Raw genomic sequence first — 22,956 nt, 5'->3', positions numbered from 1 at the left:
GGCTTCACAAACTTATCAGGGATGCAGATCCCTTCTGTCTTACTGCTCTTATTCTTAGTACATGGTTTTTGTCTTTTGGTTCAAAATGGCTGCTCAGGCTCCAGCCATCACCTCTGCTTTCTAGCCAGCCTGACTGCAGAAAGAGGTGAAGAAGTGAGTGTTCCTTTCTTTAAGAAAATTTCTTAGAAGTTATCTACAACAGTTCTGCTTATATTGTGTTGATCAGAACTTAGATCTATGGCCTGTTAGCTGCTAAGAGACTGAGAAATATATTCTGTATTACGGGTGACCATGTGTTTAGCTCAAAATAAGGAATTCTGTTTCTAAGTTAGGAGGGAAGAACAGATGTTGGAGCACAAGTACTAGTTTCTGCCATACCCATATAAACTGCTTAATGTAACATCCAAGATCCTTCTGTATTTTTTAGTCCCTGACTACTTCTCTGTAACTGCTCCTCTCTCCTACCCACCACCGCCCCGCCATGTTATGAACTCCTCAACCATACTAAATTGTTGGAATTCACTGAACTTTCTCTGTCATCTTTGTGGCTTATATTCTTTGCATAAGTTTTCTTTCATCCCGTCATGCCTTTTCCTTTCCTTTCTCTGCCTGGTAAATTCCTAACCATTTTTCAAGATGTAACTCAAATAGCATCCGTGAGAAACTCATTTAGGATCCTCTCCCATACTTCCAGTTTGATTAGTTGCCCTTTCTCTGTGTTCATGTAACACTTGATGCTACACTAGACACACTGTTTGGTAATTGTTTACATGTGTATTTTCCTACCTAGACTTGAGCTTCCTGTAGGTATAGACTCTGAGGACTTTTGGGGGGGAGGGTGCCCATTGTTTTAACATGCCCAGAATGTGCCTAGCACAATGCCCACAACTTAGCAGACATACAAGAAATGTTTTCAAGTTGATTGAATTGGAATTTAAATTTAAAACTATACTGAGTTAGAAGAATGATCCAAATGAAAAGAAGAAATCTCCGTAAGTACTTAAGTTCTTACTATTGGGGAATGGCTACTCTTATATATTGTTTTGATAGTATTTACCTTGGGTCCATGAAGAATGAACTTTTGAGATTATTTTCTCATTTCTGGTAATAGAGTTGTACTAATCTGTTAAAGGGTACTTCTGAGGGAGCCAGTGACAGTGGGAGTATAGGCAGTGACCAGAGAACAGGTGAATGAGCATCAGATCTCAGGCATTATTGTGTGTGCTGAATGGCTGCAGACAGAGAGGAGAAAGGCTGTTAATATGTGACTTTGTACAGGATTGCCCTACAGATTTTGTCAGCATGGTCTCTGAAATAGGTCGGAGAGAGGAAATGGAGAGAAATCAAAATTTCTAGGGTGATAACCAATTAGACACTTGCTGAGGTGCCAGGGGAACTGGCTGTGAGTTAGAACTGTTTTCAAAGATGTTTGTAGGATCAGACAGTTAAGGAGTTTGCTTACAGAGCAAAAGGAAGGGCTAAAAGCAGAGACAAGCACTAGTTGGGCCCCAGCAGTTGAGTTCTACTCAAGGGTCCGCACACTGGAAGAGAGTGATGACTGAGTATTCTAAAGCTGTAGAAAGCTCTTTGAATATGATCAGTTGGAATTTAGAGACACACACACAGATTACAACTTGAAATATCCTCACGCTCTTAGAAATGACTGATTATTGCACTTGAGCAAGCTGTGATTGCTGGGCTAAAAGCAGGAAGGGTGAAAGAAGTGTATATATGACTAGCACAGTAAGAAGAGGTAGGCCAAAAGCCAGCCCCCAGGAATGCTTTATAATAGGAGAAATGTTTATCTTTGAATAGAGGATGGAGGGAGGGAACTTAGGTCTTTGCCGTAGATGAGACAGGGTGCTGTTCCCTAATTTGTTGTGGGGTTGCTGCCATAGATCCAGTAAGTCCAAAACAGTACGTGATCGTTTCTCAAACTTCTGCATTCTCTCTTTGTTAATGGCATCATTATCCTACCTGCCTGTCAGGCTCAAGATCTATTTTTTATTCCTCCTTTAGCCACATGTTTCCACACATATGAATACTTGTCCTGTCTCCTCTTTCTCTGCAGTGTCTTTTGCACCTGTTCCTCCTTCCGTTTTCCTTGTCTCTGCCCTGGTCAGAACCCCTCTGTCTCTCCCTTGGACCCCTGCAGTCACATGCATCTTGGTCTCTCACCTTTTCGGTCTTCCTCTGTTATTTTATCCTTCACACTGCTGACAGAATAGTTTTCCTCAGCACAATACTGATCATGATCAACTCTCCTGATTGAACGCCTTTAGTCTCTCCCCAGTTTGTGATGGAATAAATTCTAAATTCCTTGGAATGACATTTGAGGCCTAATCTTTTTGAATCGAATTTCTGCCTCCTCTGCATGCATGCTCTGCATTCTAATGAAACACATAGTTTCTCTAAGCAAACGGTGTTTTCCTGTGTCCATGCTTTTGCTCACTCTTCCCTCTGCCTGGATTGCTCTCTCTCCTGACATTTCCCCATCACGGGTTCCTCATGGGCTTTAAAGCTTAATTTAAAAGCTACTTTTCTCATTTCTTTTCAAGTTCCCTGTCTAACCAGTTGAAGTGAATTTACCCCAGTGTGCTTCTGTAGTCATTTGTTCCTCTGTAATAGTGTTGATCACAGTATGCCTTTTAAGATTCATTTACCTGTCTCACCTTCCTGTCTCATTGATAATTCCCTTGAATGTGTCTGCCATAGCATCTTACACATAATAGGTACTCTGGAGATGAGAGCTCTGTTAAAGCAGGGGAATGATTATGATTTGATAACTGTGTGTGGTTGTAAAAAGCCTGTTACATGAAGCCATCTGTTCAAGAAACTGTTTATAGACAAGGCAGAAGCCATTTCCTTCATTGATTCGTGGGCTTGCTGACTTCTTTTCTGGGATGCTTTTACTCTCAAGTTATCTTTTAAACCCCAAAGCAACTCCCTTCTTCCTGTGTTAGTGGGCAGATTTTTAGGAGGGTTATTAATTTACTGTAAATTAATTTGAGTAGGATTCTCTTTTAAGAATTCAAGAGGGAAACATGATCAATATTTCTTTGAAATCCACCTCTCTAACAATTCAGTTCTCATCTGAGTCATGCCTAGAAACATGCCCAAAATCGCTAACATGTTTTCCTTTCAGAGTGTGTGAGTAGTTGTGCTCCTTCTCTGAATGGTATTGAGCTCTTTTATTGAGTTGTTGCATAGTCAGTAAAAGAATCTTTTCATGAGTCTTCAGTAATGAGACGTCCCCCCTCCTTCTAATTGTATATTTTTTGTGTCAAACCAGATGGTGTATTGAATAAATGGTCTCTTTGCTCATCAGGTTATGGTGGAGAATTCTGATTTTACTCCCTCACAAGTGGGGTGTCTCTTTACGTTCCTCGCCCGGCAGCTCGCAAAGCCTGACAATACTTTGTTTGTTAACAGAACCCTTTTTGATCAGGTGAGTGTCTTTAACAATGAGAACTAGAGTTGTTTTTACTCTACTTAATGTTCGTAGAACACTTCACTGGATTACACTGTTTCTTTTTTTTTTTTTTAAAGATTTTTTATTTTTTCCTTTTTCTCCCCAAAGCCCCCTGGTACATAGTTGTATATTCTTTGTTGTGGGTCCTTCTAGTTGTGGCTTGTGGGACGCTGCCTCAGCGTGGTTTGATGAGCAGTGCCATGTCCACGCCCAGGATTCGAACCAACGAAACACTGGGCTGCCTGCAGTGGAGCGCGCAAACTTAACCACTCAGCCATGGGGCCAACCCCTACACTGTTTCTTAATAAAACAGCCTATAGGATAAGTTTCTTATCAGGGAGAAGCCTGTTTGGGTTTCAGTTTGAATCTAAATTGTATGTTGTTTACAGAATAATATATCTGGATACTATGACTTTGCCTGGTAACTTGGTGTCATGGGAGTGTGGTTTGTGGAGATTGGTTTATAGAAATTCTGTTCTCTTAATTATTGTGTTGCTCTAAATTGCCTAGAATTCTTTGCTGAAGAATTTTCCAATGTGAGAATCACCCGTCTCACTGGTAGGAATACTATGATGTTGATCATCTGAAGGAAAGATTACTTTTAGAAAATCTAAATTTACTTACAAATAAATGACTTTGACTCTGAAGCTCTAAAGATATCTCCAAATCCCAGTTAATTATCTCCTACAAATCCACAGGTGGCAAAGAAAATACTTTTTTTCTGGAGAAAGTTGCTGATAATGAGTAGCATTTCTTGAGCACTTCACGGTGCCAGACTCGATTCCAAAGCTTTAATACGTAATATTAACTTAATGCTCCCAATGGGTCTGAAATTGGTATAGTTGTGACCCCCGTTTTGCAGATGAGGAAACTAAAGCCTGGAGAGGTTGTCACTCATCCAAGGTCATACTTAATAAGTGCTATTATTAGCAATAAATGTTATTATTGTTAATAAAGTTAACATTCAAATTCAAGTGGCCTGACTTCACAAAGTCCGTGCTCTGCTTGGTCCACGGTATCAGGGATCTTAAAGTTAAGATATAGAGATGATGCTGCCTTCTAATCATGTTTCTAAACACAGTAAAGAAATGTGTGCAAGGTACATGTTAAATTGTTAGTGTGCCTGAGCCTGCTGTGCCATGTACTAGAGCCGTCAGCTGGGAAGATACTGTATACTGTGGTATTTGTTATGGCTGAGTGTGAATGAGTTGGTGATATAGAAAGGGTAGGTGTTGTTTTCATTATGCCAGTGTTATGGCATGCATGCTAGTATCCAATAAAAAAATACCTTTTCTTTGACTAGGTCCTTGAATTCCTCTGTAGTCCTGACGATGACTCACGACACTCTGAAAGACAGCAGGTATGAACCACTAGAACTCTTTTTGCTAAAGAATGGGAGAGAAGACAGAGAAAGCCCGAAAGAACCCTTCCATCCTAGACCTCATGAGACATAAGGTGAAAATGACTTGTGACAAACCCTAATGCTAAGCTAGAAAGTGACAACCAGAAAATAGTGTGGATGGTTGTTTGAAGTACATGTATAAGGCGCTTATGTCAGACTAAATTTCTAAGCAGACTGGACCTGTCTTTCATTCAACATGGCATTAAAGAGAACACTTCATCCTTCTCCATTATGTAGGAACAGTTGGCACCTATTGTATCCTGCTTCTCACCAGTGTCATTAATCTGGTAACCACTCTTAGCTACAATGATCCTGAATCAGAAAGGCTGCAGAATCCTGAGTATTGAGACACTCAACTTTTGGGTGTGCTCTCTAGCACCACTGCAATAGGGCTGGCCATTTCTGAAGACCAGAATCCATCTGTCCCTCCGCAAGTCACTGTGCGATAGTAACTGTTCGATCACCTCCTCTTTCTACTTATGCCACTTTCTGTAGGGTCCATTTTAGGAGGAGGATTCTTTAAAAGCTTACCCACTGTAATTGTGAGCACTAAGAGAGTCAACCTATTTAAAATTGATAGCCAGACTCTGTCAGATAAGCTACAAAGATTAAGTGTTTTGAGAGCTTTGCTGATTTTTTATGGTAATAGTGCCCAGCTGGGAGGTTGAGACTCAAATAAGAACATGGGATAGCAAGAGTGACCCCTTTCTCTGCACAGCTGTGGCCCAGTGACCGCTGCAGACTATCTTAGGGAAGACAACAGCTGCTAAAATTGTGGTTCTCTCTTAAATTATATTGAATACAAATGGCTACATGGACTCTCGTTTTGCCCCTATTTCTCTACTGACAGGAAATGTGGATCCTGGTATGCATGGTATTGCTATATAAAATAACAACTTTTTATATAGATAACTAAATTAAAATCAAAACCAAACCTAAATGTAAAAGCTGAACCTTGAGAAGTAATCATAGGATAGTAATGTTCTATTACTGGAGTCCCCTTTAAGATTATGTAGGTTTTTTCCCTACTCATTTTAAAAATACAGAAAACTGAAGAAGTTGCCCAAGGTCACAACTAAGATTAGAACCCAATTCCTTCCCTTCTAATCCAGCACTCTTTCTCTTGTACTGTTCATTATGTATAATAGTTTGTTTATGCAATATTTTTGAGTATTTTCCAGTGTTGTGCTGATAAAAGTTTAACAATGGCTTCCCAAGTGTAGTTCTGATATCAATGTCGGTTGATATTTTCGTTTATGTAAATGAATAAGATGAAAGTGCAGCCACGAAAGAATGTCAGAACTTCGCTCATTCATCAATGAAGAGACTTCTTTGCTGAATCTGATAACAGTTTTAGAATACCTGCACTGGAACATAATTTCTTAATTTTTTTGTGCTATTCACAATGTGATGACTATGACATGTACACTTTTAAGTTTGATTGCCTTATTAATGTTATTTCCATCACTTTCCTAATCAAGGACTGGCACACTTTTTCTGTAAGGGGCCAAAGAGTAAATATTTTAGGCTTTATAGGTCACGTGTGGTCTTAGTCACATGTTCTTGTTTGTTTGTTTTACAACCCTTTAAAAATGTAACAAGCCCTGATTTATAGCATTTGACAATTTCCATGGTGTAAATACTCCCACTGTAGCTGATTTCAACTTGCCAAGATGATGTCACTGAACACGGAGTTTGGAAGAGATAAACAATACCACAGTTTTTGTAATATTTCCACCCTGTAGATATAATCACAGAAACTAACCTCGAGAGCATACATAGTAAAATGTAGTAAAATAATTAGGAAGCAGTGAGTTTTTGGAGTATTACCTTTGTTTTTAATTTGTTTAATTTTGAATTTATATAATTTAATTTTTAGCGATGGCTCTATTTAACATCCAACTTAAAAAATTCCTGAAAATTTAAAAATCAGCTCCAGTGAGTTGTAAGACTGGCTCCAGCTAATGGCATTTCTATTATGTTATTCCACATTGAGGCTTCTGGCAGGAGGGGTTCACTCCGCAGTTATTCTATATGACAGTACATTATGGTACTCAAAAGCATTAAATTAGAGTTCTGAAATGTTAAGTTTGATAGGTTTTACTTCTTTTCTGCCTTTTGTTTTTTAACCTGAAAGTAATCAATTTCCTGTGTTAGAGAAATAGTTTGTTAAATGATTTCCTGGAGTTCTGAGAAGCGTCATGTCATTCTAGGTCTTAAACTTAAATACAGGAGAGAGCTTTCTCATATTGCTCTATTTACTATGTAATGATTCTATTGTATTTTGAGATTTATTTAAAAATATTGATGAATCAATCTCAAGATCCTAGTCACCTTTATTATTCAGCCTCTTGTTGTGATAAAAATTATATGAACCCCAATGTTTTTGTTTGTTTTTTATTGTGGTAATATGTATCCCATAAAATTTGTCATTTTAACCATTTTAAGTGTACAATTCAGTGGCGTTAAGTGTATTGCATTGCTATGCAACCATCACCACCATCCATCTCCAGGGCTTTATCTTCCCAAACTGAAACTCTGTCCCCATTAAACAATGACTCCACAGAATCCCCTCCCCCAACCCTTGGCTGCTGCCAGTCAACTTTCTGTCTCTATGGATTTGGCTGCTCTAGGTACCTCATGTAAGTGGAATCATACGGTATTTGTTCTTCTGTGACTGGCTTATTTCACTTAGCATGATGTTTTTAAGGTTATCTGTGTTGTGGCATGTGTCAGAATTTTATTCCCTTTTAAGGATGAATAATATTCTATGTATATACTGTATTTCATTTATGCATTCACCCATTGATGAACATTTATGTTGTTTTCACCTTTTGGCTCTTGCAAATAATGCTACTATGAAAAACACCAATGTTTAATTAGAAAAATTAACATGGATACTACCTGTGAACAACATATTTTAAAGCACCATAAGACATAAAAGCCAGACAAAAATATACTTCTTGAAAGAATATATATGGACATTTTTAGCTCAGTGGAGGGTCGATCAGATATTCTAGTTAGGCTTTATTTCCAAACACTGTGGCATTACTTCCATGTTTGAAAGATAGATCCGTTTATCTTTTTATAAGACTTAAATACGATATGGTCAACATTTTAATGGCAGTCTAACCCCTTTTATATGTGAAAGCCAGGCCGAAACATCAGCAAGTAATAAGACAAAAGGAAAAAAGGGGTGGTGTGGCTGAATGGACTCTTAAAGAGCTAGTAAATAAAAGTAGATTCCAGTATTTTTACTCATTTATTTTAAATGTTCAGGTCCTTTTAGAATTGCTGCAAGCTGGAGGCATAGTCCAATTTGAAGAGAGTCGGCTCATCCGTATGGCAGAAAAAGCAGAGTTGTAAGTTGTTTTGAAGCCAAATTTTAGTTCCCATAAAACTATTAAATTGCCTTTCTCTAACTTGAAGCCCAGTTTATTGACACATTGCTGTTTTCTTAATTAAGAAAGGCTGTGCAAATAACAACAAAAAACCTAAGTATGAAAGTTTTTGCCTTTCAAGTCTAGAAATTAGTAAAATTTGCAGAAATTAACAGCAAGTAAATTTAAAGTGTTTGTACATTTGTTTTAGTATGAAAATGAAGTGGCAGTCTTATGATTTATTACTTTAGGTTTTTTTACTTAAAATTTCCATGGTATTTCATAGATTTTTGACAGTTATTTTTATATGTTATAAACAATGCAGAATTTAACATAGCAAATAAGATGTAGTATGTTAGTACTACTGTTTATCTAGTTTGTTAACTATTTCATTTGACATATTTAATTCTGAACAGAAAAACTTAATTGATATCTAATATATTAACTATTTTTTATGTGACACATGGTTGCTTTAACATTTATTTGGTACCCAGCTTTGAAATTTCTTATAAACATGGTATTCAGCAGCATCTTAAACCTAGATTTAGGGGAATGACAGATACTCATCTCCCTTAAGTAGTATAACTTCATTGAACAGTAGAAATCACATCCATTATAGTAATTTTAATTAATACTAACCTCTATACCTAAGCAACTTCTTGAAATGGTAAGCTAATAACCACCTGCCTGTTTGGTACACTGAAGTTTTCCCTTTTGTGTTGTAGCTATCAAATTTGTGAGTTTATGTATGAACGAGAACACCAATATGACAAAATTATTGATTGCTACTTACGTGACCCACTAAGAGAGGTGAGTTAAGAGACTATTTTAACCTTTTTTCTTACTCAGCACCCCCTTACCGAGTAGAAATAACTATTCAGTAGGTATAATTATCCAGTAGAAATATTTGGACATATGTTTGCTGATTCAAGGTTTTCTTCAACAGGTTTTATTTTGAGTGCCTCCTACTAGCCAAGTATACATTTATAAGTAAAACAGATAGAGTTCCTGCAGTTTTAGAAGTTATAGTTTAGTGACAGTGACTTGACAGTAAGAAAACCAAATATACACAGTAGTCCACCCGTTCACGGTTTTGCTGTCTGTGGTTTCAGTTGCTTATGATCAACTGTGGTCTGAAAATATTAGATGGAAAATTACGGAAATAAACAATTCATAAGTTTTAAATTGCATGCCTTTCTAAGTAGCGTGATGAAATCTCGTGGTGTCCTGCCCAGGCCGTGAGTCATCCCTTTGTCCAGCATGTCCACACTGGCTGTATGGCTACTCACCCATTCATCTACTGTTGTGCTATCACAGTGCTGGTGTTCCACTAACCCTTATTTTACTTAATAATGACTCCAAAGCGCAAGAGTAGATGCTGGCAATTTGAAGAGAAGCCGTAAAGTGCTTCCTTTAAATGAAAAGGTGAAAGTGCTCAACTTAATAAGGAATGAAAAAGTCATACTTTGAATTTGCTAAGATCTATGGTAACTTTTATTACATTATGTTGTTATAATTGTTCTATGTTATCATTAGTTATTGTTATTAATCTCTTACTATGCCTAATTTATAAATTAAACTTTATTATATATATGTATAGGAAAAAACACAGTATATGTAGGGTTCAATACTGTCTATGGTTTCAGGCATCCACTGGGAGTCTTGGAACATATCCCACATGGATAAGGGGGCACTACTGTAATTACAAATTGTGATGAGTGCTAGAGAAGAGAAACTGGGTGCAACTTTAGAGGATAATGGGGGAACTGACGTATACAGAGCAGCCAGGGAAGGAATCTCAGAGAAAGTGGCATATAAAGTGACTTTTGGAATGTGAGAAGTTAGTCAAGCAAAAAGCCAATGGAAAAGTGTTTCAGGATAGAGAACAGTGTATGCAAAGGCCCTGAAGTGGGTAAAAATTTTGACATGTTGAAGGAACTGAATAGAAAACTAAATATTGTTTGAGTGAATGAATTAATAAATTATGTTGTCTGTGCTCTTTAGGAAGAAGTCTTCAACTATATTCACAATATCTTATCCATTCCTGGACACAGTGCAGAGGAGAAGCAGTCTGTATGGCAGAAAGCAATGGATCATATTGAGGTGCTGATTCCACAGAACTTTTTAAATTTGCCCATTTGAATGGATATCTCCCAAATTAACTTTTTGCTAACTAAGCAATGACAGGTGTCATATTATTAAGCTGATTTATTTGAGGATTAACATCTTTTTCATATAATTTATTCCACTTCATATTTGTATTTGTAAGACCTATGTCATAATCAATTTATTATATCATGACTTATGAAAATAACCCATGTTCAATCAGCTAGTTGAGAAGCTGGAATATTAGTGGGTTTTTACAGTGTTCTAAGAATGATTCTAAGAGTACTACTGGTCTTTTTCCCTAACACATGCTAGGAGCCATTCTCCCTAATCTCCCAATGGAATTTTAGAAACCGTACTGCAGTGAGTTGTTCTCTGTGATGTATTTCCTTTTCTTAGGTAACAGGATGATGATTCTGATTTTGTTTATGCATGCTGTTTTACAAGAATGCAAGAATTTCCTTGGAAACAAAAAGTTCTTTTTTAAAAACCATGCTTATAGATGCCTAAATGGAGAGACCAGTACATGTGTGATGAACATGTGATCAGAATGCATTATGAAAAGGGGCCCCAAAGCACTCCTCACTTTAGTTTCCTTAGGTTCATAACATACAATGTACCTCAGAGACCAACAGAGCTGGCAGGTGTGCTGAAATCTATTCTGTCTTATGGGTCACTGATTATTGAAAAAAAAGAAAACAGTAACGAAAGATGCTGAGGTACTCTTACTTTTGGATCTACAAAGGTTCTCTCCTCCTTGTAGCAAAGATCAGGTGATGGGGTAGCCTCTGGTGATGGGTTTAGAGATGTAGTGAAAGATATGATTATTCAGCGTGTTTTAAATTTTTATACATTTGAAAAATGGTAAGAAAGTATGAGCTCTGAAACTCGAAGAAAATACTGCATGTGATATGAATACTTTGTTCTGGTTGTAAAGTGTAGAAAGATCAGAAATGTGAACAGCATCTTATGTGAAACATCTGGTGTGAAAGGTGGTGCAGTCAGTGATCAGATGTGTGGTCTGAAGTAATTTCCAGACTTTCATCTATAGGATTGAGAACATATATATGTTATTTAACATTATCATACTCCTGCTAACAACAAAATGAATATATCCTGGTGAAAGAGCCCAAGAAAACTTCTCCTATTTCGAGTTGTCTCTTTTTTCCTTTAATCATTTTGTATTCTTTTTCCTTTCATCATCCCCTTCAAGTCTCCATAGTTACATTATGGCCCATTCTTCATTTCTCTTCATCTGCATTATGCAGTGGTTTCAGCAAATGGACTCCAGACATCCAGAAATGAAGTTATGTCTTTCTACATAATGTGAAACGTGATGAATTAATCAATGAGCAAACAAATTGCTCGGCAGAAAACTCATACTGGAGAAGCAAGAGTATTTTTGCTGCACAACTGTTCTGTGTGCTGACTGCTTTTCCCATATCTGCATATTTTTTCACCTTGAACTTTTTAATATCTCTTAAGGCCATGATTACAAATATATAGACTTTTTGTTGAAGGCCTTCTGTGGCTTCAGTAATGTAAATAAAATCAGCATTAAATATGTAGGGAGAAAAATCCTCGTAGTAAAGTTTTCTGACAGTATACACAGTGTATAGATTAGCGGTTCTTAACGCTTTCAGAGTTACAGAACTCTTTTGAGAATCTAATGAAAAATTTGGACCTGTGCCTCGTAATATTGTGCATGTGCTCAGCTACATAATGTTGTTTACAATTTCAGGGATCCACAGCCCCCTAAAAGCCATTCTTAGATTGGGTTTGTGGATTCTAGGTAAAGAATTTCTAGCTTAGGTGGTTTTTCCAATGTAGGCAAAATGTGTTTTATTAGATTCTCTAAAATATTTTTTAGTTTGAAATAGAAAAGACATCCAAAAAAGTGCATAAAACAAATGTACAGTTTAATAAAAAGTTCCAAATCAGACATCCCAGGCCCAGATCAAGAAACAGAGTTATTTCCAGTACCCTAGACTTGTCCTGTGTCCTTCCATGATTACCATCCCCGGCCTCCTCTAATACTCACATTATCCTGGTTTTTCTGGCAGTTTCTTGCCTTTCTATATCCTGTTACTACTTGTGCCTGCATCCAGAAAAATAGATGTTTTTGTTTTGCCTGTTTCTGAGCTTTATGTAAATGAAGTTATACTGTGTATTTTTTTCTTCAATGTTTTGAGAAGTTTGTATATTTTGTTCTAGGTATCTGTGGTTCATTTTTATTGGATCGTGTTCCATTTTACAGGCTATCACAGTTTATCCATTCTATTGTTAATGGACATTTCAGTTGTTTCTAGGTTTTGACTATCAGAAACAGTCCATCCATGATCATTCTTTATATGCATCTCCAGCACAGCCACGTGCATTTTTCTAGGGCCATGGTTCTCAGTTTGATCCCCAGGCCCGCTTGACAGCATCAGCTGAGAACTTGATAGAAATGTAGTTTCAGTCTTCACCCCAGACCTACTGAATCAGAAGCTCTGGAGGTGGGCCCCAGCAGTATGGTCTAAAACCCCTCCAGGTGCTTTTGACGTGTGCTAAATTTGATAAGCTCTGCTCTAGGGTCTGTAATTGCCGGTTAATTGGGATAAATATCTTAAACTTTACCAGATGCCGGCATTGTGTGAGATTTTCCATTGACTCCATTTCTTTGCTAGGCTTTAAAATTATGTCAGTCTAGTGGATGTGTAATGATATTTCATTATGTTTTAAATTTACATATCCTTAATTATTAATGAGATTGGTGGCCTTTCCACGTTTATTGGCCGTTTAAATTTCCTTTCTGTGATGTGCCTGTTGAAGTCTTTTGCCCATTTTTCTGTTAGAATCTCTTTTGTACTTATTGATTTGTAGGAGTTCTTTATGTACCCTGGATCTTAGTCTTTCAGAGACATGTGTTGTGAATATCTTCTCCCACTCTGGCTTTTTTCTATGGTTCTTTTTAAGAAAAGTTGGTTTTTGTTGTTTTTTCTTTTGATGTCATCAAAATGATAATTTTTTTCCCTTCTATCCTGAAGGAGAAGTTCTCCTATATTATTGTCTAAATGCTTTCTTGGTTTTTTTAATCTTTAAATCTTAGGTCCACCTGAAAGCAGTTTTTCTATATGGTACGAGGTGGGGGGGGGCGTCCAATTAATTTTTTTAAATAGAGATGCCCAATTTTCCCAATTTTCCCAGCAACAGTTGCTTTAAAAGGTCGCCTTCCCCATCGCTCAGCAGAGCTGCTTTGTCATAAGTATGTCAAGGATCTGTATGTTTGGTCTGTTTTTCTGGGCCCTCTTCTGTTTCCTTGGTCCATTTGTCTCTGTATCAGTACCATGCTATTTTAAATATTGTTGCTTTTTAATAAGTCTTGATATCTTTAAGAGAATATTGGTGCTCTCAACCTTTTATACTTCCAAATACGTTTTAGAATCACTTTGTCAAGTTCCACCAAAAAAATTTTCTTAACCTTATGATTCTGACGGGGATTGCATTAAATCTCTCAATCTCTTTGAATTTAATTGACATCTTTGCAATACTGAGTCTTCCGATCTGTGACCATATGGTATAACCCTTTATTCAATATCTTTCTATAAAGTTTTATAATTTTCTCTGTAGAGATTTTCCATCCTTTGTTAGGTTTACTGTCACAACTTTATATTTTTTAGTATGAAAATGCTATTGCTAATGATATTTTAAAAAATTTTGCTAGCCTCATACAAGCTGAGGAAGTTTCCTTTTTTCTATCTCTGTAAGAGGTTAATTAATGTTGGAATTATTTCTTCCTTCACTGGTTCCTAGAACTTAGCAGTGAAGCTATTTGAGACTGGTGTTTTCCATATGGAAAGATTTTTGACTGTTCACTAAATATCTTTAATGGTTAAAAATTAATGCAGGTTATCTATTTCTTAGGTCAGTTTATTAATTATATTTTCTAAGAATTTATCCATCTTGTCTACATTTTCAAGTTCTTGACCTCTATTAATTCATAATAGTTTCCTATCTTTCTAATGTCTGCAGATGAGTGGTAATACCCCCTTTTTCATTTGTGATATTGATTAGTGGTGCCTTCTCTGTTTTGAGATGTATAAAAGCAGTATAAACTACAGTTATTTGTGTCAGCAACTTATTAATCTACAAATACTAACACACAATTGTTAGATATATCATGAATATTGCAGTCGCAATAAGTTACCGAATTTTTTTTTGATAGTATACTATGTTGATCTATAGTGGGTCTTTGCCTTTCAGCCATATAACATGCAGTTGGAAAGCTAGGATAACAGGTCACAGAAACCAAGTAAGAAGAGAGTTTCAGGAAGAAAAGGACAGCCAGTAGTGTCTGGGAAAGTTCAAGGAAAGGGCAGATTGGAAGTCTTAGACTTGATAGAAATAGGTCTTATTAACAGTGGTTAACAGTGGTCAACCTCTTAGTCTCATTTAAGACTTATGACCTTGGTTGATTTCTTAAGACAATTCTAGTGTCAAAATCCACCAAGCATCAGAAGTAAAATTTTAGAACTCTTAGCCAGAGAAATTGCCATATACTTTTTTTTTCATTTCTTCAAATTATTATTTTAAGCTCAAGGGTGAAATTCACTCATAGGGAGTTTGGGAAGCTTCTGTTCCTTCTCTTCATCCTGTAGATATCATGGCCTAGATCCAGAGTTTTAGTACTTTCATTTTCTAAGAATTCTGAATTACCTTTTATATCAAAACCTGATTTTTTAAATGGCATTTTTCTAATTTTGCTCATTTGCAATGTGCCTTTAAATTGAGGCCCTATATCAAGGTCTCCCGAAATGCAGTGTAGAAGCTCATGAAAATATTGAGGTAGGTGATCATGCTCCACATCTGTGGAAATTCTGTTTAAATTTAACCGTAAGGATCATTTTATCTTTTTCTTTCACTCCAGGAACTGGTGTCCCTAAAGCCCTGTAAAGCTGCAGAGCTGGTTGCTACTCACTTTTCTGAACAGATTGAAGCAGTCATTAAAAAACTTCAGGTAAATATTGGAAAAACACACTGGGAAGAAGCATCTAGAGGAGCTACAATTATTGAATAGCTACCAAAGAACCATTGATTGTAGTAGTTTCTTCAACTGATAGTTGCCATTTAATAGCAGTTTCTACACATTTTGTGTGTGTGTGTGTGTATTTGGGGGTAGTTGTGTGATGATCTCTGAGTTTGGAAATGAAGGGAGTTCATCTTTTGTACGTAACAAATATTAGCATCACAGAAACGTTTTTGGAGCTATAGCCTGTGCTTAGTCTAGAGGTCTTAGTCCACAGAGGATCCTTCCCCCCTCCCTTTTTCTTTTGCTGTAGGAACTACAACTGTATTCTCTTTGAGGTTCATGTTATTTATTCAGACTTTTGTCATCCTCAAATTGGGTTAATGCTGATTATTTAGAATTTTTCTTGGAAAATCTTAACTAGAATACAAGTATATTCATGCTGAATATTGAGATGCTCAGTTTGAAGTACTGTTTTATGGACCTACTGTTCCACTTGTCACTACCATGGCAGCATTAGTAGTGAGTTTTGCTTACCACCTGTGGCCTCAAGTGATAGAGGTAGGGAATAGGACAATGACAGGGACATGAAGCACAAGCCAGGGTCCACAAATAGCAATAATAGTGGTGGAGAATAGGTATGCAAGATGGAGACCAGAGCAGTGAAAGGGAGGCAGCTGGCATGAGAAACAAAAATAAGGAATTCATTCATTTAAACGCTTATTATGGCTCCACTGTGTACCACAGTATGGTAGGCCCTCGGAGGCACAAATAAGAATACTATCTTTTCTTTAATTTTTCCTATGGAACACAGAAGCACTTATATAACCACAGAACAATGTTATAAGTGCTACACCAGACATATGTAAAACGTGCTGTCGGGGGCCAGCCCCATGGTATAGTGGTTAAGTTCAGTGCACCCTGCTTTGGCAATCTGGGTTCGTGGGTTTGAAACCCAAGTGTGGACCTATACCACTTGTCAGCCATACTGTGGCAGCAACCCACATACAAAATGGAGGAAAATGGGCACAGATCTTAGCTCAGGGTGAATCTTCCTCAAAAAAAAAAAAAAAAAAGCCAGTGCTGTAGGAAAAAAGAGAGTGATAGACTGTGTGAGGAAGTCAGACAAGAGTTCCCAGACACGCCCGAACTGGATCTTGAATGATTGGTATCAGTTTTCCAGGCAGAGAATTTGGAAGGACTTGCTACATAAAGGGTTCTAGGTATGTAAAGTCTTGAAGGCTTGAAGCAACATTCAGAGAATGATCCAGTCTATGTGAAGCATAATGTGCTGGGGACGATGGTGGAAGAATCATTAGAGTAAGCTATAAAAGGCATGTTGGAGCAGAGGAGTTAAAAGTATAGAGGCTGGATATTAGAGTTTGGGGCCTGATATCGAACGATCTTCTGTGTAATGCTAAGAAATTATACTCCAGTATACATCTTCTGTATACTGGAGAATTACTAAAGTTCTTAAAAGGAATGACATCATTGGATTCATTTTATAGAACATTAACTCTTTAGAGTGGAGAATGGTCTGGCAAAGAGAGCAAATGGAGGAGAGAGACCACTTAGACCAGTCAGAAGGAAAAAGGTCTAGGCAACAGATGGTGAGGACCTAAGGGCTAAGTCAGTGGAGAGGACCGGTCCAAGATATGTTTGAGAAGGAAAATGTATAGGGCTTGGAAATTAATTGAAAGTGATGCGAGGAGTTAAAAATGACTGCCAGATATCAGGCTTAGTTGTCCGGCAGGATGAGGTCCATTAAATCAAGATAAAGACTCATCCATTAATCAAATATTTATGTACCTGCTGTGGGACATAATAATAAAAACATTATTAAGTGCTGAGGATGCAAAACCATAAATGTAGCCCCGTGCTCAAGGAAGAAGACAAATAAGCCAAAAGGCAGTTGCGAAATAGTTTGACTTGATGATGGTAGAGCACTGCCTGGGTACTGAGGAAGAACGTGGAGGGTCACCCAGTCCAGTGATGGGGACAGGAGGACATTTCTGCTAAAACTACTCTCAACCTACAAAGGTTCTCCCCCCTTTAAAAGTCAGCAGTTCCAGTGAATCTTCTTGCTTGTAGTGTTGTTACTGTCATTTACAATGTAAGATTATCCTTTGCAGCATTTTCTTTTTCCTATAGTCTCAAAAGATATTTAATGGCAGAGAGCCCAGATAAATGAATATAAATGTCACTCATCAGACAAATATATAAAAGCTGAAGTGTCATGGATAAAACAAAAAGAGGCTACTTGACTGTGGACTGTAGAGTCTTACATATTTCTTTTAAAGAAATGAAGTATTTATTTCATTGCAGAGCTTTATTGATTGTGTGAGAATCTCACACAAATTTTATAAAGTACCTTTACTTTTGATGGCAAGAGAGATTCCTCTGATCAATTGTTTTCAGAATTCTTGACATGAAAAATAAGCCATAATATTAAGTTATAACCAGAAGTGTAAAATAAAACAAAGTGATAAACCAGGGAAAAGATAGACAATCAAAGACTGATAAATATATATAAAATATCACAATTCTAAGTGATATTAATTCTTTTCAGTTTTGAGAGTCCCCCACTTTTTATAGGTGAAGTTTGATTGTGTCAAAAAATTTTAAAAAACTAAACTATAATAATTTTTGCTTAGCTTTCCCAAGAACTTAGAAACATTATTTATATTCATGTAGTATAAGGTTTGTCTCATTTGATTCTCACCTCTACCCTGTGCGGAAGGCAGAGAAGAAATTGCTGTTTTCTTTTTCACCTAAGTATAGTGAATCTCTAAGAGAGTCAGTGACTTACACAAAGTCAGATAGCTAATAAGAGGAAGAAACAGAAGCCAGATTTTATGGCATATTAATTGCTAACATGTTGCAGTTTGCCATCTCTTCTATAGTTGATTATACTGGGGAGTTAATGAGCATTTTTGGTGGTGGGGGTGATTTGGGCCTCAAACTCCCACCCTACCTAGGGCGAGATTAACTCTCCCACTGTTGGCCATTGTCACAAGGAAGACCAGGTGAGGCAGTGTGAACCCATCAGTGCAGCCAGAACTCTCCATCAGCAGAGCAGTTCAGAGCACCTGCCATTCTGAGGGTCCTTGTCTTGAGAACTGCTCAGTGATTTGTCTCAGTAGAAGGCTTTTTTTGGGGCAATAACAAAGTGTTTGTGTTTGTTCTGTGCTCAAAATTGAACGTGTGACAGTGATTAGAATTACTGAGAGGAAATGACCTCCAAATGATTCTTTAGAATTTCTTAAATCAGTCCAGAGGGCTTAATGGAAATAATCATATGCACGTGTGCAATTTAAAGGACTATTCTAGAGTCATTCATTACCATGGCATAATTTGAAGAATTTGTTTTAATATTTAATTGTATTTTCTATTGTTTTTCTGTTCAGAACCAAGTTTTGCTTTTCAAATTTTTGAGGAGTCTTCTAGACCCAAGGTATGTTAATAAACTTTATTTTTTCATAATACATAGATAGGAAATCATTTGAGGTTAAGAAACTGGCCCATGGTATCCACATAGTACAATCAGCTCTTGATTTTTAATATTAGTGGGAGTCACACTTACATAGATTATACCAAAATACTTGATGTAAAAATGGATTATGTCTTGAGGGAATACTTTTCTTTCCATTTGGACATGAGTGTATGTGGTGAGTTGTCATCAACGTAAATAACATAAGGAAGCCATGCCATGAGGATGTGTTTCAGGAAGAGTGTGATGGTCGTCTGGCTTCACTCCTTCCTATTCCTTATTCCATGCTGTTCATTGGTAGCTTCACTTTTCAAAGTAAACACCTCGTTCCCAGCCCTTCTCTAAATGTATTACCTTTTAAACTCTCATTTGAAGTGTTTAGTTTTAAATAACTTTTCCTGGCTGTGTGAGAAGGAAAGTTTAAATGTTTTTTTAAGTGCTGCTGTGGTACTCAGCAAATAAAAACTAACCCAAGGAGATGATGAAATTAGTAATGGATTTGTAAGCAAAGTAGCTCTGCGTGTGAAATTGTGATATTTTGCTGTAACTAAGTGGAGTACATTAGGAGTGGAGTGTAATAATATTTAACGTCCTCCAAGACAGTCACTCTTAACCAGAAGTGTGTGCATCTGAATCACCTAAGAAACTTTTAAAAATATAGATGCCTGGGCCCAAGCCCGCAGAATCATTGTGGGTGGGGATATTTTTGATGTACACTTAAGAGTGAAGCATCACTGGCTTAAGTGTAATATTCCAGGATGACATAGCTTTCATATCACATATAAAAACTTTTTAAGTTGCAGTATAATATATACTAGCCATTAAAAAGAGTAATTTACTTACTTTAGCAATTATAAAGTCCGTTTTGGTTATCCAGTATTCTCTGCTATTTTTAAATACCAAAATACCAGTAATTTTGTTATTATAATAATTTTTTGAAATCTCAGTCATTTAAATCTTGAACAGGCTATGCCACATTTAAAATTCAGAGTCATACAGATGTGTATGTGCAGATGTTTAGAAAAGCAGTCTGGTTACATACTCCTCTGCACCCCTATTGAAGACCTTTTCAAAGTATCCGTGTTTTAATGCCCTGTTCTCAGAATATTACTGAGGCTAGACACCTTTTTTTATTTCCATTAATCTTTTGTATTTCCCTCAGAGCCAGTTTGGGCCCTAGTCTCTCCTAGAATTAACTGACGAAGATAACTTAGAATTGTAGTTGGGGGGTTGGAGGGAAAGAAGAGAGCTGGAAAAAGGATGGAGAGAGCTGAGGGAGAGGGGAGAGGACTGAGGAGGACTGAGCCAGGCGGAAGAGGAAGGGGGTGCCCAGTCCCAATTACCAGCCCTTTCTCTGGAGCCTGTACGCCCCTTTTTCCATGGCAGAATTCCTTCTGTTCCTCTCTCATGTCAGATCTCCAGTGTCAGATCAGTTTTCTTAAGACCTGACTCCTCTTTCCCCATCCTACCTAGGGAGACTCCAGCTGGATGAGCAGAGGAAATTCAGCTTTGAACTTGGCCATTACTCACATGTAATAAAATATAGAAGATGGATGGTGACCCAATCTTACTTTTTTTTTTTTTTTTTTTGAGGAAGATTGGCCCTGAGCTAACATCTGCTGCCAATCCTCCTCTTTTTGCTGAGGAAGACTGGCCCTGATCTAACATCTGTGCCCATCTTCCTCTACTTTATATGCCGGACACCTGCCACAGCATGGTGTGCCAAGCAGTGCATAGATCTGCACCTGGGATCCAAACCAGTGAACCCTGGGCCACCGATGCAGAACGTGCAAACTTAACCACTGCACCACTGGGCCAGCTCCCCATTCTTACTTTTTTAAAATAAAAAATATCAGTATTAGGTAATATAAATATCACTACAGTCATTGATTCTGAATGACTGGTTTCCCATCCCATTTTAGCCTTTGTGAATGAGCATGCTTTTTGACTAAGCTAAAAAAAAAAGGATTAGGGTCTGGTCAGATCCTAGGAAAACTGAAGGAGGAAACTGAGGGAGTGTAGAAACAGATACTTAGAGACAAAAGAACACCCAGCATCGGTAGACTGGCCCTGCCCAGCAGTTCTCACTGGCAGACAACTTCAGACTGTTTTTGCCTTTGATTCTTCCCATTCTCTTCTTCTTAAGCAGTAGTTGTTTTTTTCCCCACATCCAGGTTTTTTCCCCCATGAAGCTCCTATAGCAGCCTTCTGGAGAATAGGGAAAATGAAGAAAGACAGTTATTTTGAGACAGAGACAGCTTGTATTATGTGTGTCATATCAGAATGTTTCTTTTTTTGCTCTTGCCCCAAAAACCTGAGTCAATAGGATCCTCAATCCTGTGTATATAGTTTATGCACATTTGATTTAACATTTATATATATTCAGTGAGTTGTTTTTGAGGGGGTAGCTTTTTATTTTTGTCAGCAGCATTTTTAAAGGAACAAATCATCTAATTGAATTCTTATGTATATTTCTCTATTTTCTTTATCCAATTTCTTTAAATTATCTTTGCTATGTAAATAATGTCCTCAGTAGAATTAATTGACCTACAAAGATATTGGTGGCATCTGTACATAGAAAGATTAGATAGTTCTGGGGGAAGGGGGTTAATCCTTCAGAAGCAAATTGCTTCCCTGAATTGAGGCCAACAACTTGGGAGAGAAAGGATTTGCATCCCCTTCCAGTTCCCTTCTTTGGGACAGCTGCTGCATAAGCCCCGCGCCACCCCCTCTCCCTGCGTGCATTCCTGCTGGCCAGAAATTCTCCCAGGAGCTCTCCTGATATATTTACATCCAGATGCAGGTCTTTTGTGCACTGGGGATGCTTGAAGGATAATACAAAAGGACACTGATGGGTCTTGTGCAGCTATGAGCTGCATAAAGAATAAAGAGAACGTGCAAGTATATTTATATTCACAATATTTTCCTCAGTACGATTTTCTTGGTAATGTCAATTTAGCCTTTGTTAACATGTCCGGGAGCCTCTGAAATATATGGAGTATATGGTATGATTTTCTTGTAGCAAAAAGTACATAAAACGACACATTATATTTCTAAGTCTTAAATCAAGATAAAGTAAAAATTGAACATTGCCAAGAAAATGAGTATCTATGCCAAAGAGCAAAACATAGATTATGGAAATGGTTATACATTGAATTTAAGTTGACTCTGTCACTGTTTCTGTGGATAATTTTGAAGGGACATCTTAAGATATTGACACTCAGTGTTGAAATAACATATTTCAAAATTAAAAATTAGAACATTATGTTTATGAACTTTGACATATAAAAATACATTCCTACTTCAGTGAGTGCCTGTCAGCTTGGCTAGGCTCACTACCAGATATTGAATCTTTGGTTAGTATTTTGCCAGCAGCTCAAGATTCAACCTTTTAAATCCTAACACATCATCTCCAAAAATAGACAGACAGACAGATAGGTAGGTAGATAGATAGATAGATAGATAGATAGATAGATAGATAGATAGATAGATAGATAGGTGATAGAAAGAAAGAAAATAGCCTACATGCATTTATTTCTTCTTTTGTTTATTCAATAATTCTTTATAATAAGATTGCCATCTGCTAAGTGTTGTGCTAGAGGTTGAAGTGGCTCAAAAGTATACTCACTTTTTTCAATCCAAACCTGTTCCTTCTCTTTTATTTTCTCTCCTAGCAAATGACATTATCCACTCATTTATTTCATTTAACAATTTACTGAGTAACAGCAGCTTACTAAGCACTGTGACAGGCATGGGAGATAAAATGGAGAATAAGATGGGGCCCTGCCTTGAGAGAATTTACATTCTAATGGAGAAAATGGACGAGTAAGCAGACAATTATAGTATAAGTGTCTTAAATAAATCCTGAGAGTGATGACAATTTTTTCGCCGTTCTTTACGCACTCCACCCCACCTTCTCAGACACAACATACAGAACCAGTCATCAGAATCTGCCTCTTGGATATCTCTTCCCTGTGAGTCCTGCTCTCGTCTACCCCACACTGCTCTGGTTCAGGCGCTCAGCATCTCTCTCCTGGTCTCCTAACCAGCCTTCCTAATTTTTCTACTTCTATTTTCAAGCAGGCAAATAATGATAAT

At 37.3% G+C, this 22,956-nt stretch overlaps 1 protein-coding gene across 13 annotated transcripts in view; it reads left to right on the top strand.

The window, feature by feature from the left end:
• Positions 1–22,956, top strand: part of VPS8 (VPS8 subunit of CORVET complex) — a 236,928-nt gene that overhangs the window by 121,682 nt on the left and 92,290 nt on the right. For all 13 annotated transcript variants that reach the window (XR_011503258.1, XR_011503257.1, XR_011503256.1 and 10 more), the window contains 7 exons: positions 3,329–3,448; positions 4,776–4,832; positions 8,154–8,236; positions 8,980–9,064; positions 10,259–10,357; positions 15,270–15,359; positions 18,776–18,822. Coding sequence is in view for 9 of the 13 variants with exons in the window: in XM_070509286.1 (XP_070365387.1) it covers positions 3,329–3,448; positions 4,776–4,832; positions 8,154–8,236; positions 8,980–9,064; positions 10,259–10,357; positions 15,270–15,359; positions 18,776–18,822 (581 nt within the window). In the remaining 4 variants the exon portion in view is untranslated. The remainder of the gene's footprint in view (positions 1–3,328; positions 3,449–4,775; positions 4,833–8,153; positions 8,237–8,979; positions 9,065–10,258; positions 10,358–15,269; positions 15,360–18,775; positions 18,823–22,956) is intronic.

This window comes from Equus asinus, chromosome 5 (assembly GCF_041296235.1).
Source record: "Equus asinus isolate D_3611 breed Donkey chromosome 5, EquAss-T2T_v2, whole genome shotgun sequence".
Taxonomy (NCBI): Eukaryota; Metazoa; Chordata; class Mammalia; order Perissodactyla; family Equidae; genus Equus; species Equus asinus.
Note: the sequence above shows the minus strand (reverse complement) of the source record. Positions and strands in the feature narration are given on the sequence as shown.